The sequence below is a fragment of the Etheostoma cragini genome, chromosome 1, assembly GCF_013103735.1.
Source record: "Etheostoma cragini isolate CJK2018 chromosome 1, CSU_Ecrag_1.0, whole genome shotgun sequence".
NCBI classification, from domain to species: domain Eukaryota; kingdom Metazoa; phylum Chordata; class Actinopteri; order Perciformes; family Percidae; genus Etheostoma; species Etheostoma cragini.
In genome coordinates this window covers 9,343,799-9,363,194 of record NC_048407.1, presented here as the reverse complement: position 1 = coordinate 9,363,194, position 19,396 = coordinate 9,343,799, and the positions used below count along the sequence as shown (strand labels likewise).

General features: G+C 42.2%; 1 protein-coding gene across 1 annotated transcript; it reads right to left on the bottom strand.

The window, feature by feature from the left end:
- Window positions 1–8,923: 8,923 nt before the first annotated feature.
- LOC117948085 lies at window positions 8,924–12,554 on the bottom strand. Its single transcript, XM_034877553.1, has 2 exons — window positions 11,945–12,554; window positions 8,924–11,871 (listed from the first exon to the last, which is right to left on the bottom strand). Exons 1-2 carry the CDS (start codon window positions 11,994–11,996, stop codon window positions 8,924–8,926), a joined length of 3,000 nt encoding a protein of 999 aa, XP_034733444.1. The 5' UTR covers window positions 11,997–12,554.
- Window positions 12,555–19,396: the final 6,842 nt, after the last annotated feature.

The window sequence follows — 19,396 nt, the reverse complement described above, 5'->3', positions numbered from 1 at the left end:
GCAGAAAGAAAAAACAAAAACACAAAAATTAAATAAAAAGGACAGACTCACGGTCAGCCGGGCCCCACCACAACACATGCCCTCTTCATGCTAATCCTGCAGGTTTGGGCAAAAAACATGCAGCAAAAACCCAATATATTCACCTATTCTAAAATGGTGTATTTGAATATTTCTGTATACCGGGGTCTCTAAACAGTCTTGAAATTGCATAAATTGAGTCTCACTGGAAATAAGAGTCTCTTATGGATTCAAAGAGCCCAATTGTAGTCATGTGTGAGGATGTTACTCCCCATACTAGCCATTTCATTGCAGTGAGGCCATTTTTATTTTTTTATTTGACGACACAGTTTAAAATGACCTGTTGTGACCTCCAGGTTAATCACAGTCTCGTAAAACTTTATGACCACAAACTAGAAGTCCAGGGCATTCAGAGGATGTATGGCCTTCCTTAGTGGATTGCAGTCAAAGCAGCCCGGATTATTTTGGGATGGATTCAAATGTAGCAGATTTGTCAGCTAAACATTCCTTCTGTAAACTCTACTGCAGCATGGTTTAACAAAAATAGGTTTCAAGATTATTAATGCTGTTTTTACATCAAATTCCTAACCTACCTGTGTTATGAAAACTTAATTTTTTTGGCCTCTTTTTAGGTGGCAGGAGTGTACAGAGCCCTGGAAGGTTCACGGCAATCTGTTTTGTGTTCTCTCGCAATTTGTTGTGTTCCCTTGCAGTATGTTTTGCGTTTCCTCTCCTCTATAATGCTCACACGGCAGAGGGGAGCTGCAGGTTCTCTGATAATTCATTCATTGATTCATGGATTCATCGCCAAAAGCAACATCTCTGACATTGGAAATGATCTTTTCATACATTCAAGAAATATTGATTATAGAACAAATATGAATGTGTACATTAAGCAGTATATTAGCATTCCCATTTCAAAGTAAAATTCAACGGGCTGATCCATACTGTGACATATGAATCAGCTGAATGGAAACAGACACATGGCGCCAAAGCAATGGAAGAAGAAATTGTTAATAATAAATGTTGTGAGGGAATGCAATATTTTGAGAGGTAAGACAAAACCTATCGCGAGGAAACACAATTTATTGCGAAAGAATGAGAAACATATTGAAACTAGTCCCCTCAAAAATTCTTGCTGTGACCCTTCCGGGGCTCCATAGGAGTGAAAATGAGTCACCCTCAATATTTGGTGTGTGCTGGTTTCAGTATGGTGAAGACATTTGGAGAACAATTAGATACAAAATAAGATGTAGGTTCTTCAGAATGCTTTTTTCCTTGGTAACCGTCTGTTTTTTCCAAATAATGAAAGCATGTACAGATTTATAGGCATTCTCTTATCAAATGGCTCAAAAAATAGTGCAGAGTTGCCGTGAATGGGATGTTTTTATTATCATTCTTTTTTCAATAATAAGTTATTCAGTATACTTGTTTCTGAGTGTTTTTCCATTATAGTATTGCTATTCTTACTTCTCACTCCACTGCCTATAACATAGCCTAATATAAAGGTAGGCTACATCAGTTATTTACTGATATATCTTTTCTTCACTCTCCACTACAGTTTAAACACATCCAACTATAAAACAGTTATTCAATTGTAAAGCATATGTCTGGCCTGTGTAGTTGGCGGCAAGATGAATTCAGGAGACATAAAAACGTGTTTGCTGAGCTTCTGTTAGTGACCACCTGCACTTCAGTCGCCTGCTGGCATCAAATTACAAGTCTAGTTAAATTGAAAGGAAATAGAAATGCATGTTATGGTCACCTGTTGAGTAATGAGAGCTGAAAAGCTTTGTTTCAGTTTAAACCTATTACTTTGTCTAGATATTTCACTACACTGATTATAACTGTACTGACAGCAAAGTTGTGAAATTTGCTACAAAAACACATTTTAAGATGTTGATCCAAGAAATGCTATTCAAATTAAATTATAATACTTTTCCAGTGTGCCTAAGCCGCAAGAGTCACAAAAGCATTCCCCGGGGGAAGAATAAATGTTATCTTATATCTCAAGAACTTACATGTTGAAAGCGATCTAATTTGCTAAACCCACAATTCCATTCAGTGTGTGCCTAATCTTTCCAGTGGAAACAGCAGACTATACACCATCACTTACCTCTGAGGAGTCTCTCATTTTTCCACAGCACGGGTATACTGCACCAACTGTTGCGACCTGCATAACTTAAAGCTTGGGCAGAGCAGAATGAGTTTTAAGTGCTAAACTCATTATATAATTCAACATTGTCTGTTCCTAAGTCCTTGTCTCAGTGTCACTGTTGCTCCCGCGTTTCTGAAGATTTTACAATTACACGTTTTCTTCATGCTTCAACATTAATATGATGTGTCAGCATGTTTGCAACTCCACCTTTATCAGAAACCTGCAGTACCAGCCCCACTAAGAACAGGAAATACATTACGCTGTCAGAGACCAGAGTGGCAGCCTGGAGAAGTTAACAGTGCCTGCCCTGTGACATTATACCACACAAGCAATATCAATGTGGTGTCAGACAAAAAGGACAATGGAAAATTAAGTCATGTTAAGGGTTTAGGGTGTGTCCATCTTGTTTTGATTTGAAATCTTTTGTGGCATGTTTACATTTACATAAAGTACTCTGAAGAGAAGAAAACTCCACCTACTCACATGGGACATTATCATAAAAAATTGAGTTGTTGGTGACCTCCCTCTTTTCTTGGATTAAAGCTTAAACGCAAAAATACAATCCAGTTATTTGTTCTCTGCAGTGTGACCGTTCCCCTGAGTCTGGATATTGGGTAGAATTGGAGTTTAACAATACATATCAACATTTAACAACCTAATTTGTTATAACGTGCGTCCAACTTTGAGCTTAATTGGCCAAAATGGGATAAGATCCCAGTTTGGCAAACCTATACTTCCTAAACTGAGCTGTGTGATTCAGCAATCTGAATCAAAGAGTGCTTCCTGTGATTGCAAACAAGGGGTTATTTTGCCTTTCTGAAACCCAATGACCTAATGCTACATTGGGGCCAGTGTCTATGGGCACATGCCTGATTATAGGGAATGAGGGACAGGTGTGCTGCTGGCAGGTGATGACCTGAAGACTAGGGAGTGGTGGGAATCAACCGGCAACTATTGTTCAGGCGGGGAATGACAGGGTCTGAAAAGACAGGACTGGTTATTATAAGATGGAGTTGTCGCTGTGACACCTACAGGGAGTGAACACAACTAAAACCACATTTGTGCAGTGTAATCCAGTCTGATACAATGGTCCTGTCATGAATAGTAATGTTTGTTGATGTAGTCAGTGAGGTATTGGTCTTTACTTAACGGTTTGGGTTTTTTGGAGACTTAAGTTTGAGATAAAAATGCACAACACTGCAACAAAAGCACCTTCTTAGAGTTGAATCACCACTTTTCTGACACAACTTATGCCGACCTTACAATGAACGACTTTTCCAGCGATTCCATGTTTGCATACTATTTTCCAAATTCTGAATGAAATCATGAGAGTCTTGCTGGAGTTGGTTGGCGGTCCCATCGTCTGTTTGGTTTGTTGTAAGGTGGTCATAAAACTCAGTCCAAGTTGCGTAAATGATTGGTGACATGATCTTTGGCAACTATTTTATATTAGTGAAGATCCGCTAAATGAGTTGATACAGATCTAATAAACTGAAATCAGCTCCACAAAACTCCCTTTGTATTTCTCAGTATGGCTGTGTTTAGTAAATGGTGTAGTCCGGCAACTTTTGCATGTAGAAGCTTCAGTGACAATAAGTTACCTCTTCTCAAGAGTCCATCATGTTTTTTTTAATGCTCCATGTCCTCCGTGGCTAAGCAGCAACACTGTGGAGGAGGGGTGGATGCTTGCGTTATATGGATGCAAAAACAGTTGTAGTCATTACTCCTGGAGCAGATAGAAGCTACGCACAATAGCTTAAAAAGAAAATCTATTCCTATATAAAGTAAAACCCATAGTAGCCTAGTTGACTGTTGTAAAAGCATAAATGTTTTATTTGTTTTAATTAATTATTGTACATAAAATATAGAAATCGGTTTCAACAAATGAATCAAATTAATTTCTTTTAAGAACTTGTTGGATTTGCAACCCAGTCATGATCATTTTTTAATTTAACTAATTCATTTATTACTAGTGTTAGTCGTTTGTGTGAGTGTAACAAGTCTCTGGACCCGTTCCAGCTTTCACATAAGGCCTATAACTCTAGAATGCAGAATAAATCATACACCTCATTTCCATATGAACAGATGTGATGGATTTTTTTTTTTTGTTGCACTATACTGCTATGCAGATGTGGGTGGACGTCTCAGACAGGCTTGCGGTTAATTAATTAATTAGTAATGAGTTGTAGTCCGTGTAAAAGAAACATTTACCACCCAAAAACACTTTCACCAGATTTTCTTTTATGATAATGATCTTGTTTTAAGTGATTTGGTATGACATATATTTAAATATCACCAACTTAAAGGCAATTAGGGGGTTTATGGTGAATGATTTAGGTGCGGATTAATGAAAATAAGCAGGGTTGGATTGTATTCACCTCGGCAGATATCAGATCGGCCTGTTACCTTATATTTTTGCATGATGTAATTTTCCCTTGCTGTTTGGTGCAAGGCAAACTGTTACAACTATGAGAATAAAATATATAAAAATATATATATTTGTCACTGATTTTAAATTGCTTACTTATGTCCAGACCGGTGTCCAAAGTTGCTATATTGTGAAATGTCTGCTGAAAATTCTGCCACACTCAGTTTCACCCAATTAAACATAATTAAAAATCCCCCATGGACATGTATTTGGCCAAGTCTCTTAAAATATCACTCTCTTTGAGCCCTTATGTCACAGTTGGGTTCAAATTATATCCAGACACCATACTTTGTAATGCTCTCCCAAAACCCTCTGGCACTCTGCTTCAAGCCAAAAAATGATGACCCAGCGTAGTGACTACAGGATGGTGCCAGTGACATCGTAAATCATGTGGACCTTTAAGAATCTGTTTGTGCAGCAACTCAGACTGCAAAATGTGACACAGACAAATTCCAATATTCATTCTTATCCTTTTTCATTATCAGTTCTTTCTCCTCGTCAGCAAATCTTTTGTATTCCCAGACAGTTTGTGGGCCAGGGAGGATTTAGATAGAACAGCAGGGAGACAAACAATGCTGAAGATGCATGGCCTTGTCTGTGAAACGTCAACCTACAGTATATATCTGTAAAGCCAAATGTCCTTTGTATCTGTAAAGTCAACTCTCCTATCATTTTTTCCTTCTCTGCTTTGGTGAGGCAGAACTCATGTGTATGTGTGAGGTTTCTCTTCTTACAGCTGTAATAAATGTTGGATATCCTGTTGGTTTAGTGTTAGTCTTTTGTGTGAGTGTAACAAGTCTCTGGACCTGTTCCAGCCTTCACATAAGGCCTACAACTCTAGTATGAAGAATATATCATATAACTTATTTCCATATGAACAGATGTGATGGATCATCGTTTTTTTCTTTATCCCTATTCTGCTATGCAGATGTGGGTGGACGTCTCAGACAGGCAGCGGTTTTACCAATGTTCACGACATGCTATGCTGCAGAGCACTTTGTCTTTTTAACCAACTTCCTGCCAGGCTAACTGGAAATACACTTTGGCGGGCACGTGCACTGCAACTAAAGTGATGTTTTAACCGTGATAGCTCCGTGGTTTTTGGCATAGCCCGTCTATCGGTCAGTCCACCAATTTGGTCCGGACTGAAATATCTTATCTATTGGATGGGTTGCCGTGGAATTTTACACAGGCACATATTTTTCCCAGATGATTATCTTGTCTGACTTCTTCACTTTATTAAGTTATTGGGAACTTTATTCATTAATTAGTGTATTATTCAGTTCAATCTTCTAACTACAAACGGACATTTGGAAAATCAGAAATATGGGTAAAAATATCTGTGAAGTCTGTGTGCGTTATTTCTGGTGCTACCCCGAACTGGTTATGTATTCCAGTTAAGAGAATCGCTGCAACGTCAGTTTTCAGTTCAACAGGTTTATTGATATCCAGATACAGTCTTGTTGTTGGCGTTACACGGTTGTGTAAGGTGTGTGTATATGTGTGGGTGTGTGTGGTTTCCTGTAACATAAGGAACACAGAATGTATACAGTGAATACCAAATGTACATAATGAATGCACATATACAAATAAAGATAAGCAACTTACTCTTCAGTATGTATCATTACTAGGTAACAAACAGTTACTATACAATTACTATACTATAGTAATTACTATACTATTACTATACAATCAGGCAATACCAGAGTAATGGAAATTAACACAATCCGGTATTATGAACATGCAGGCTTCATCATGTAGGTACAACCATTGGTCGCTAGATGGTGCTCTAAGACCATTAATGAATATAACAGCGACACGTGGATAACACGCTGAAGTACATTTCTACAAACAAACCAGCGACACTATTGTTGATGTAGCAGCTGTAAATCCTCATCAGGATTATAATGAAACATATAGAACACAGTAGTAACAGACATCTATCGATATATCAACTACTGTTTCTGAACGGTACAGTCGGCAAAATCGTCTTAGCATTACGGTCGACATTAGCATGCTATCATGAATGATGATAAGAACTTTATTATCATGTTGACTGACACGAACTAAACATACATGTAACTAACATGAGCGTAATATTGTGCACTTACGTTCTCACTAACGCACACGGCAACACAACATATGATTTACACCAGTAGCGTACAATTTCAGGAGCGACCGTGCTCGTGTCCGCAGCAAACTATGAAAAGAACAATGAAACTGCGCATGCGCGCAAATACTTGAGTCCAAGGCGTGACGTCAGCTCGTCAGTCCAGCAGGGAGTTTTCTACAGCCGCCCCCGGATTCATGGGATGAATGCGCAGTAACGGGAAGGTCACTGCTGGGCTAAGGAACGCTGGTATCTCCGTCGTCGGGCATCCTTGGTAGCTCTATTAGTTTGGCGACAGGGCGTGTATAGAGTTTTCCCTTGATGTCGATCTCTGCGGTGCGTACCTTGCCATCGTCGCTGGGGATGATCCGGGTGATACATCCAACAGGCCATAACGCCCTCGGGAGTTGTGGATCGACCACCATAACGACAGCACCCACAGGCAGAGATGTTGTGGAATTCCGCCATTTCTGACGTAGTTGGAGACCGGGGAGATACTTGCGGGTGAATTAACCCCAGAAGTGGTCAGCAAGTATCTGGCTGTGTCGCCAGCGACGGCGTCCTAGTAGATCACTGGAGCCATACACAGCTTGAGGCAGTGAAGCATCCCGCCGCCCCATGAGCAGGAGATTAGGAGTCACAGGATCAGGATCCGCAAGATCCGATGAAGCATAGCCTAACGGTTTGGAATTGAGTATTCCCTCAATTTCAATCAGGACGGTTAATAAGACCTCCTCAGGGATGGCCTGGTCTTTCAGGATGGTTTGGAGAGATGCCTTCACGGATTTAATTTCCCTCTCCCATGTTCCACCAAAGTGTGGTGCCAGAGGCGGGTTAAATCTGAAGGTGATGCACTGTGTTGCTAACTTATCCTTGAGCGATGGTTCGAGTGCCTCAAACGCCTCCTGGAGTTCTTTGTCCCCACCACGGAAGTTAGTGCCTCTGTCGCGTACGATCTCAAAGGGTTTCCCTCTTCGTGCAACAAAACGGCGGAGAGACAAGAGAAATGAGTCGGTGTCCATACTAGGCAGGAAGTCAAGGTGAACACACCTGGTAGTTAGACACTTGAACACGATGCCCCAACGTTTCTCCTGTCGCCGCCCTACCTTGACCATGTATGGGCCGAAACAGTCAACACCGGTTGACCAGAAGGGGGGCTTGGTAAGTCGAAGTCGAGCAGTTGGGAGGTCTGCCATTTTAGGGATCACCGGCTTAGTGCGCCACTTGCGCCACTCCACACACTGCCGCTGGTGTTTCTTAATGGCTTGGCGGCCTCTGAGGATCCAATAGGTCCTTCTCATTTCTGCAAAGATTTGCTCCGGGCCTGCATGGAGTAAGCGAGCATCATAATCTTGCACTAACAGCTGTGTAATGTGGTGATCAGGTGCAAGAACAATAGGATGAACGGCGTCCTCAGGTAGATCCTCAGCTTTACGGAGACGACCTCCAACTCGGATAAGGCCCAGGGTCTGGTCGTACTCTGGTGAAAGTGGACTGAGACGACTGGTAGGCCGGACAGGGTGAGAATGTTGCAGAGCGTTAATTTCCTCTGGGAAGCTCTCGCTCAGTGCTCGCCTGAGAAGGACTACCTCAGTGTCCAGTCGGTCTGAAGCAGACATGAGGGGTGCGGCCGCCCCATGAAGGGACTGGTGAGTAGCCTGTAGCCGGTCCGACCAGGTGTTGTACTGTGTTGGGTAAGGAGTGGATGCGTCAAAGGTAGTGAGCTGGCCACAAAATGTGAATCTCCTTAGCTCACCTGCGTCTTCTGATTTTGCCGTGTGGATAGCTGGCCATTGAGCAGGATGATCATACAGGAAATAGGTCCATCTTTCCAGCGGGTAGGTTGACTCAGCTGATGTAGTGATTTTCCCCGTGTGATGTCATCCGCCGGGTTCTGCTCAGAGGGGACGTACCTCCAGCTAGTTGCATCTGTGAGCTCCTGTATTTCATCTATGCGTGTACCAACAAACACCTCATACTGAGACGAGTCTGATTCGATCCAGCTGAGTACAGTCGTAGAGTCTGACCACATTGTTGTCTGCCTAATCGGTATGGTGAGCTCAGTATGTAGCAGTTTGGCCAGTTGAGCTCCAGTCAGTGCAGCACTGAGCTCCAAGCGAGGCATGGAGAGTTGTCTCCGGGGAGCAACACGAGATCTGGACATAACGAATGAGACATGCACATGTCCTTCCTTTCCTTCAGCACGCAGTTAGGCGACAGATCCGTACGCCTTCTCCGAAGCGTCGCAGAAAACATGCAAGTCCACAGGAGAGCTATCAGGATCGATGCTCATTGGCATATAGCACCGAGGCATGTCAATGTGATGGAGATGAGATAACTCGTTCTCCCATACATACATACATTGCCATACAGAGAGGAGTTCACCAGTGATAGGCTCGTCCCAGCCTTGCTCGTTCCTCCAAAGAGCCTGGATAAAAACCTTGGCTTGCGTAGTGTAGGGGATAATATATCCAAGAGGGTCATATTGAGATGCCAATACTCTGTATTTGTTCCTCAGCGTAGGCTCCGTGGCTACTGCTTGACGATGCTTGTAGCCGAGGGTGTCAGATGGGCAGTGCCACCGGAGACCTAGCGTTGACTCCTGGGGGTCTGCTCCGTCTGCAGTCAACCACAGCTCACAGCCCTCTGACCTTGCCTCTGGTGGGAGATGAGCAATGACATCTGGTAGGTTGCTTGCCCACTGTCTCATATCAAATCCACCATCAGCAAGCAGGGCTCTCATCTTGTCAATAAGCTGTTTTGCCTGTGATGGAGAACGAAGAGACTGTAGGCAGTTATCTACATAAAAAGCGTTGACAACGGAGTCCAGTACCTCTTGGTTGTCAGAACTATTGTCCTTGGCGTGCCGTTGCAGTGCGTATATAGCGCAGCATGGACTGCAGGCAGTGCCGAAGGGTAGAACTCGCCATTCGTAGATATCAGGGCTACGGTCGCTCTCCATATCCCGCCAGAGGATGCGGAGAAGTGGTTGATCTTCAGGAAGGAGCCTGATTTGATGCAACATCCCGCGGATGTCCCCGCTTATGGCGACTTGATACTCCCTAAACCTGAGGAGTACACCCAGTAATAGTGGACCAAGGTTAGGCCCAGGAAGCAGGATGTCATTGATGGCAAGTTGCTGGTATTTGAACGAGCAGTTAAATACTACTCTGGCCTTACCGTTGTGGTGAACAATGTGGTGAGGGATGTACCATGATTCATAAGATTGACTTGCCTCGTCACTACTGATCTTCACAACGTACCCAGCCTTGACCAGCTTGTGTATCTCCTCCTTGTAGACCCTGGCTAGATCTGGGCTGCGTGCCAAGCGCCGCTCAGTAGCTCTTAGAAGTGGCATCACTGCAGCTGGGGGAGCGTGTAACCTGGGTGCTGCTTCTTTGCGTAGAAGGGGTGTAGCGTAGCGGGCGACTCCATCTACTGTGACCCGAATGGTTTGCTTCTCCAGCGTGTTGATAGCTGCCTGGTCTTGCTTGGAACGTGCAGCTTCCCTTCCGGATCTATATGGAAGCGTGTCGATTTGCCAAAGCCTTTCAACGTGCTGATGCAGGTCTTGAGCAGGAGACAGGAATGCTGTGTGCAAGCAGGAGGCTTCTCTGGTGGGGTTCTGTAGGAAGTTAGTAGGTCCCTGAATAGCCCAGCCTAACAATGTGGATATGGCCACCGGGCCACCTGGGGGTCCCATCTGCACAGGGCATACTGGAGTGATTAGATGGGGATAGTCAGAACCAATTAGGAGCATGGGCTGTACACTATTGAATCCATGTATTGGTACTCCACTCAGATGGTCATACCTCTTCTTGAGGGACTCCGCTGGACATGACTGAGCAGCGAGACTCAGCTCATCTGCAGTAAAGGCATGGTGGATGTGATATCTCACCTGTGTGTTGGCCTGGAACGACACCTCGAATGAGACAGAAGCACCTTTAAGCTTCACAACATCCTGTCGAATGGTTCTAAGAGGCAAAACTTCTTCCTTCTTGGAGAGACCAAGATGTTTGGCGGCTGCCGGAAGAATAATGGTTCGTTCTGAGCTGTCATCCAGTACGGCGTGTGTATTTAGGGTCTTACCTCTGTTGTGAAGCTGAACAGGAACTACTTTCAGCAGGACACGACTAGGATGGCTAGCCTGGCCCACATATACCATACTGGAGGTAGTACTAACTGTGAGGACACTCTGATTGGCTTTGAGTGCAACCTCATGTAGGACAATAAGATGTTGCTCATTGCAGGTGGAGCATGGTTTCTTTAAGGTACATGTCTCCGGTTTGTGTCCGTGTCCACATCTCCAGCATTTGTCCTTCTCCTTTATCCAGTTAGCTTTCTCAGCTGTGTTGAGCTTAGCGAATTCAGAACAGGCACTGAGGTAGTGTTCCTGATTGGAACAGTAGGGGCAGTGTGGCTTAAAACGCTCTAGCTTCTTAGAGGGGGACAGACCTTGCGTCGAATTGGCTCTGGATGTGTCATGGCTATGAGAGGGCTCAGGAGTCTCTGATCGGTTGGTGATGTAGACGTTAGCGGTCTTAGACTTCTGGGGCCTTGTTACCTTGTCCTTACGCTCTATGTGTACATGTTCCATCCTGGTTGCTTCTGTAACCCTCCTTGATACCTGTAAAGCTTGTGCCTTTCTCTCCAACCACACAGCAAAGTCAGGGAGTGTGTATGTACTATCCGTGCCACTGCGGATGATCCCCTGAGATATGCAGTACTCAGCAAAGCGGTCTCTGTAGCTGACAGGCAGCTTACTAAGCAGAGTGTCTACATGAGATCCACATTTCAGCTCGGCACTGGAGGGACCCTCCATAGTGCCTAACAGCCCCACAAAGGTACTAACAGCTGATGAGAAATCCTCAAAGGCTTGTGCATCACCTGGCTTGATAGGAGGAGAGTTGAGAATGGCCTTCAGCTCTCCTTGAACAAGCTGGCCTGGCTGGCCATATCGCTGTTCTAGGGCTTGCATGGCTCTAGTGTATGGAGTTGGATCGTTCACATACCTCTTTGCAACCTGGTAAGCGTTTGGTAGTTTGAGGAGGTCTAGTAGCACCTGGTACTTATAATCCTCTGATAGATGCTTGTGTGGGCCGAGCACACTGTCCAATCCTTTCTTCAGCATTATGAAGTCACTCTCCTTACCAGTACTTAGCCCTTTGAGATTTCCCTGTGAGATGTAAAGGGCATTATAAATAAAATGTATTATTATTATTATTATTACTGAATGGGGTCAGTTTAGGCTTCGGAATGCCATATGAAGAAGCGATGGCCATTTCCAGAATGTCTGGGATTGTAGGGCCTGCTGGTGGGATGGCTTGTGCATAAGGTGTAGCTGGCTGCGTCAGCAGTGGTTGCCCTGTTGGATGTGGCGCATATGGCGGGTAATACAACCCAGCTGGATAAGAAGGATAAGCAGGGTAAGATTGGTACTGTAGCAGTGGCGGAAGAGGATGCTGAGGATGCTGAGGGGGAATATTAGGAGGCTAGAGAGGAGGCCGAAGCATGTCGGGCTGGGCAAGCGGAGCCTGATGTAGAGCAGACTGTGGCACAGACCGTAGATGCAGAGCAGGATCCTAAACAGGAAGAAGCGAAGGCAGAGAGGTGTGGTGAGCAGGTGCAGCATAATCCATAGCTACCTGTGACCTGGACGTATGAGCTGGCAGGGTATAAGTGGATTGGCATTGTCCATGTTGTCCTCCCGTCTGGGCTGGCGTGAGGTTTGGCTGCTGTGACGAGGAACCCAACAGGGTTGCTGACTGCTGCAAAGGCTCTTTGACACCTGAGGTTGTATTCCCCAGGGGGCTGTGAACTGAAGTCGACCAGTGACCAACAGGGCTGCCTAACTCTAGCCGGGGCAGGCTGGAGTAGTGTTGTGGATACTGAGGGTATTGCAGTGGGTAAGCTGGGCAGCTTTGTGGGTAAGGCATGTGTTTAGCACTGTCCATTGTAATCTGAAGCTTCTCCAGCTGTTTACTCCCGTCCTTATAACGTGCTTCGAGCCGCTGCAATCGTTCCTCTTCGCGAATCTGGAGGTCTTGGTCAGGAATGGCAAGGTCAAGCTGACCTCGATCACAACACAGTACGCTCTCCGTACCCCTAAGTTGGGATCCCTTGAATGGCAGAAGCTGTTTAGCTGGATAGCCAAGCTCGTAGTCCGCAAGGTACCCTGGGAGCTGTCTGACTCTGCTGGGATGGGATCGGACATCTGTCTCTCCGCCGTAATCCTTGGAAGTTGCCGCAGTGGGGGGGGGGGGTATATCCGGCTCGAAGGACCACATGTGAAGTCTGTGTGCGTTATTTCTGGTGCTACCCCGAACTGGTTATGTATTCCGGTAAGAGAATCGCTGCAACTTCAGTTTTCAGTTCAACAGGTTTATTGATATCCAGATACAGTCTTGTTGTTGGCGTTACACGGTTGTGTAAGGTGTGTGTATATGTGTGGGTGTGTGGTTTCCTGTAACATGAGGAACACAGAATGTATACAGTGAATACCAAATGTACATAATGAATGCACATATACAAATAAAGATAAGCAACTTACTCTTCAGTATGTATCATTACTAGGTAACAAACAGTTACTATACAAACAATCAGGCAATACCGGAGTAATGGAAATTACCACAATCCGGTATTATGAACATGCAGGCTTCATCATGTAGGTACAACCATTGGTCGCTAGATGGTGCTCTAAGACCATTAATGAATATAACAGGGACACGTGGATAACACGCTGAAGTACATTTCTACAAACAAACCAGCGACACTATCGTTAATGTAGCAGCTGTAAATCCTCAGCAGGATTATAATGAAACATATAGAACACAGTAGTAACAGACATCTATCGCTATATCAACTACTGTTTCTGAACGGTACAGTCGGCAACATCGTCTTAGCATTTTGGTCAACATTAGCATGCTATCATGAACGATGATAAGAACTTTATTATCATGTTGACTGACACGAACTAAACATACATGTAACTAACATGAGCGTAATATTGTGCACTTACGTTCTCACTAACGCACACAGCAACACAACATATGATTTACACCAGTAGCGTACAACTTCAGGAGCGACCGTGCTCGTGTCCGCAGCAAACTATGAAAAGAACAATGAAACTGCGCATGCACGCAAATACGTGAGTCCAAGGCGTGACGTCAGCTCGTCAGTCCAGCAGGGAGTTTTCTACAATATCCAATTTTCATTTTTTTCAGGCTTGACAAATTGGATCTTTAACTTGTTTTTCAAATTTTCGTTTTTTCTTCAGAGGATCAGAAATTTCCAAAATTGCATCTGGGCTCCAGTTATTCAATACTGGAACGATATTCTCTCCCTCGTTCCATATACTTTCCAACGATTGGTTGGCTATCATCGTTGGTGTGTCTGGATGTGTTTAGGCGGGGGTTCAAGAAGACTCCGGGCTGTATAATTACGAGAATATAATTTGCGATCTTGTTGAGAATTTAGCATCTCGTCATTATACAAGTTTTGCACATACCGCAACCTACAGAGGCTCATGGGAGTCAGTTTGGTTTGAAATGTGCATTTCCAGAAGTGCTGGGTACAATGACGCATTCATTTTTTCTCTCTTTTGAGTAGATCAGGTTTTGACGCTGTCCTGTAGCTTACTAATGTAAATGAGTAAAAATGGATACACAAATGAGATGATGATGAGTTTGAAACTCACAGGATACATGCTTTTTTCATGCATCTCCTATTTTTAAGTCTTGCAATACTTACATTGTTTACTTACTGCTGTTTGTATTATGTTTACTTCCGTCCACACTTATTCTTTTCTTCCTTTCCTTCCCATGTCTATCTTCTCCTTGCTCCAGAAACCCGGGACCACAGTCCCCCCTTTGCTAATGGAGTTATTACTTTTCAGCCTGAGATAATGGCCCAAGAACAAATCCTGTCCGCACACTCAATGTCCGTGTCATTACAAAAGACATCTCGGAGTGGCTGGTAATTCAGTTTTGCTTTGGAAATACTTTTCCTTTTTTTTTAAACTGTGGATTTTGTATGTATGAGCCTCATTTGAACCTCTGTACTGATGTGCTAATGTGGATCGACTTTTGATCTCTTCCTCAGTGAAGCCAATTTTTACACTGGGGATGTTTATTGCAAGATAACTGAATGATTCTTTTAGCAAGTCAAACATAAATTACTGTCCCTGAGAGACGTGCAGAATTAAAATGAGATGTTTCTTGGTATGCCATTTTTTTTTGCCGTTCATTAATTTGAATGCAGCATCATTACTTACCATGAATTGTAATTGGTGCTTGGAGGGGCGTGACAACTATGGAGAAAGTTATCCTTGCTTGATATGATGCGAGTGCCATTTGTTTTTTTAAAGGTCCAATATGTAATATAGTTACTGTAATTAATCCAATCACATTGAATTATATAGCTTAAGTACCCGAGTAAAAACAATTGAGACACAACCAGTAAAGTGATCCCGACTGGTCCTGGCTAGCGACGCCATGCTAACCCTGCTAACCCTGCTAACTGTGAATAGACGTAAGGACCAGGCAAGCGGGCAATGGCAATTTTGCAGTAATTCAAAGCTAATAAAGTGTGTTCAGTCGGCTGGAAAGGATGGCAAGGTAATGATATTTTTATTTTTAAGCTGTTCTTACAATTCTAAGCAAAGGAAATGTGTCTGTCCGTCGGGTGGAGATTACACCGCGGTTGTTGTGTTTTTAGCGGTTCCTACCGTAATTCTAAGCCGAAAAAGTGTGCCCTGTCAGTCACATGGGTACAGAGCTCTGTGTGAGCACGGGCTTTTATGACCGTCAATATAGCCAGTATCTCTAGCAACGTTGTTGTTAATTCTGCGGTCTCAGCCTGGAAACCAATGTGAACTTTGAGTCTAGGAAGGGGTGGGCGGGGGAGACAACTCTCTCCAATATTTAGAATTTATACTGCAGTAACTATTTTAAACCTTAGCTGTCAGTAGTACATCTTGCACCTTTAAGCCTTGTTCAATTTAACAATTTTTTTCTTCTGATTTGTCACGTGTTGATGTGCACTATAGCTTTGAGAAAGCATCTACTGTATAACTATTTTATATTTGTAAACTTCCTTTACATTCAAGTCTTCGCAACATGGGTTGATACAAAGCTAATTAAGCCAATCAGCTCCACAAAACTCTCTGCGTTTTACTTCACTGCTGCTGAGAAAGGACAACAGCATCGCTCAGCTTTGGAGACAAAGAGTACATAGAAATTAAAGACAATTTACCTGACAATTTACCTGATGCAGTAAATTGTCAGATAAGCCTCCCTAGAACACGCTTTTTTTTTATTGGTTAGGGAAAAAGCACTGGAAAAAATTAGTAATGCTCCTAATGTGATAACATAAATGTATTAAATTTCAAATCCGTCTCAGACCCTTATGATAATTTGACTTCCTGAGGTCTGGGTCAACTGCAATGTTTTACCATTTGTTTAAACCTTCCTCAAGGTGTGACCTATGAGGCGTTTTATGAATCAGAAGACAAACTAAATTTTTATATTATATTCCCGGCCTTTGTTCTTGATGTCAGATATTTGGATTTTTATGTCCTAAAAACAATGAATGCAGTTGCTGTTGCCTGAATGTTCCCAAGTTTCTGTGTGTTTTAAATCATGGTCTTCTTCCCTATGGCCCCTGCCAGGCTCCAGCTGTTGCTTTTCAGACTGGCTCATATCCTTTGACTCACTGTGCAAAATGAATACAGTTCTGACTAACAGTCTTAAAAGTATAGAATTAAACTGGTGCTGTGTCCGCACACATGTGTGGCTGGATTAATCTTTTAGAAACAATGAGAACATGTGAACTTGTTTTTACGCCAGAAAAGATTTAGGACAATGGGTATTTTGTCAGTATTTCAGTGGAGACCATTGAGAAATTAAATGCATTCAGATTTCAACATTTTCAGAGAAAACTAACATTTCTGTTTGTGGTACTTTATTTCCAAGTGCCACATAACATTTATTGTAACATCCTCAGAAGCCAAATATGATTCAACAGCCAAAAAACTACAATGACACACAGTCACTGGACTTCATTTATATGCTTTTCATGAGCAATGACGTGAGTCTGAACAGTTTCCCATTTTGTTCTTTATGAGATCAATCTTTAAACAGCTACATGTAGCAATGTAGTACAGTAGCTAGCCTAGCATTAAAGCAAAAGGAGTATACATAAATATGTGTTACCATGTGGTTATTTCATATAAACTATTTATTTATTTACTTGACAGAAAACATGTTATATCTTGATATGAAATAACCTATATCTTGAAAACAAACTTGCAATAAATTACGCTTGGCTTTAACCATGAAATCCTTATCTCAATTATTCAGCCTTTTTAGGATGATACTGTATCTCCAGCTACATTACGTATAATTACTTATATAATTACAATTATTTTTCTTACATCCCAAGTTTTATTTGATGTATGTAACAGAGAAGAAATTTCACACCAAAATGAACTGAGGAAGAAACTGAAATGGTAGCAGTGCTTAACACACTGCACTATAAAATCAATATGACAACTGCATTTTACAAAAAACAAATTTACCTAATTAATAGTGCTATGGAAGAAAAGTTAGCCTTTTAAGAGAAAAAAACACACAAATGTCTTTATTTAGAGATTGTGAAGCTTGGCTGCAGTAGATATATTCCTACGTCACTCGTGTGATCAGAGACCTAATGTGACTTGAACTCCATCCAATGGTGACATCAACATTTAAACTACACAATTACTGCTACAAAAGACAACAATTACTGAAGGGACACGTACTGAAACTTTTTCTAGAGGGACCTTTGAAGTTAAATTGGTTGCAGCTTTGAGATAAATCCCTGGTAGCTAAAAGGACGTCTTTCTTAAAAAAAGGTTTATCTGCAGCAAAATATCCGCCATTTATTTAATAATTAATGTTATTGTAAAATGAAGCCGTTATTCGTCATTAATGATACAAACCTAAGATGTGACCTCTTTCCATTTCAACCCCACAGCCTGTAGCATCAAGAGAATAATAACCATTAAAGATAATGCTTTTCATATGCGGTCGGGAGTGGCGTCATTCGGTACATGTCTCATTCAGTAGATAATGACTTCAGGGACTTTGTGGTATTTGAACTCAGGAAGCATAAATAATGCACTACAAACATACAGAGCAGCCAGTTAATTCTGCACAACACAATTTTATGATGCAGTTCTGATGAAAACCGTTACCGGTGAGTCTCAAGAGCCAAATTTGTTGATTGCAGTTTTCTGCACAGCAGCGGGATTGGCAAGAGTCTACCTTTACAAAAGTCAGTAAGGGGAGTTCTTTTTGAGTCAGTGTTGACGGGTGCATGTCTAAATTGACACAAGTTTTACGATTGTGCAGCAACCTGGTGGCGCTGTGTGACAAGTTTGCCATTTTGTTATCCTGCAAATACGCAGCTATATAGAGGCATACCCATTTAGAGGTATAGAGGTTCAGGATCTAAAGAGCCAGCAGATGTTGGAACATAGACCTGATAATGAAAGTTAATGTCAGTACATGGGGTTGAAGTAAGATAATAACAATGATTGATGCTACCATTGATCCATGCTACTCCTGCTGCTGGTGTAGATACTGGGTCTAAATATATTAGCAAGGGCCCATCCAATGCTGCTTGCAGCTTTAATTACTTTTATGATTTGTAACTGAGTATCTAATTTAGTTACTGTTTTGAAGAAGTAACTAGTAACTGTAACTAATTACTTTTTAAAAGTAACTTGCCTTACACTGGAGGCTACAGAGTAATTACGTTTCAATATGTAGCCAATCAAATACCCTTTGACCGCAACAGTGGCATAAAGCAGACAGCTAGGGAAGCCTTAATTTAAAACCAGAGATTATTTCTAATATGCAAAATGTGAAATTAAGACCAGCCATGAAGCAGGCAATTGATGAGTATGGAGTAAATGTAAACCAATGGCTACACTGTTGCATGTAGTTCAAATGTTGATGCACTACTATATATTATTATCATTTTATTTTTATTGTGGTAAATGCACATCTTAAATACTAGGTAGTTGCTGAGCGCACATGGTGAATGGAGTTAGAGAAAATGACGTCCCAACTGGTGCATACTTGTGTTTACTGCTCATCTTTTTTCTTTCCATATTCTGTAAAGTGTTCTTTCTGCAATATTTTAGGAATCATCAGAAATCATTACACTCACAATTTATATTCAAACATAAACAAACTGGTGTCCCATAGCAACAATAGAATCAAAGATAGAATGGAATAGAATCAAGAACCATTTGGATTGAAAACATATAAATACATGTTGTTGTTGTCCTAACAACACACTGGATACTGGGACCCAACCTGAGTTCTGACACACATTCACTCAGACAGCAGTTTGTATCAGAGAGTCGTTTGACTGTGACCATCCAAAGGTGCACATTGCTACAGGAGAAAAAACACTGGACAACATGGAATTCAACTCTGGAGAGATTCAACCAATCAATTTCTATCTCAGCAGAGATGGCAAAAGTACTCACTTTCCATGCTTAAGTAGAAGTACAGATACTTGTGTTAAAAAATACTCTGGTAAAAGTGGAAGTACTTATTAAACTTCTTTACTCAAGTAAAAGTAACAAAGTACAGGCTTGGAAATTTACTTAAAGTATAAAAGTAAAAGTAGC

What these genes read in the sequence shown, in the direction of transcription:
- LOC117948085 (XM_034877553.1), bottom strand. Translation starts at nt 11,996, where the DNA reads ATGGCCATCGCTTCTTCATATGGCATTCCGAAGCCTAAACTGACCCCA. An exon ending in GCCTAAACTGACCCCATTCA is followed by an intron (nt 11,872 to 11,944) that starts GTAATAATAATA and finishes TCAAAGGGCTAA; the next exon opens with GTACTGGTAAGGAGAGTGAC.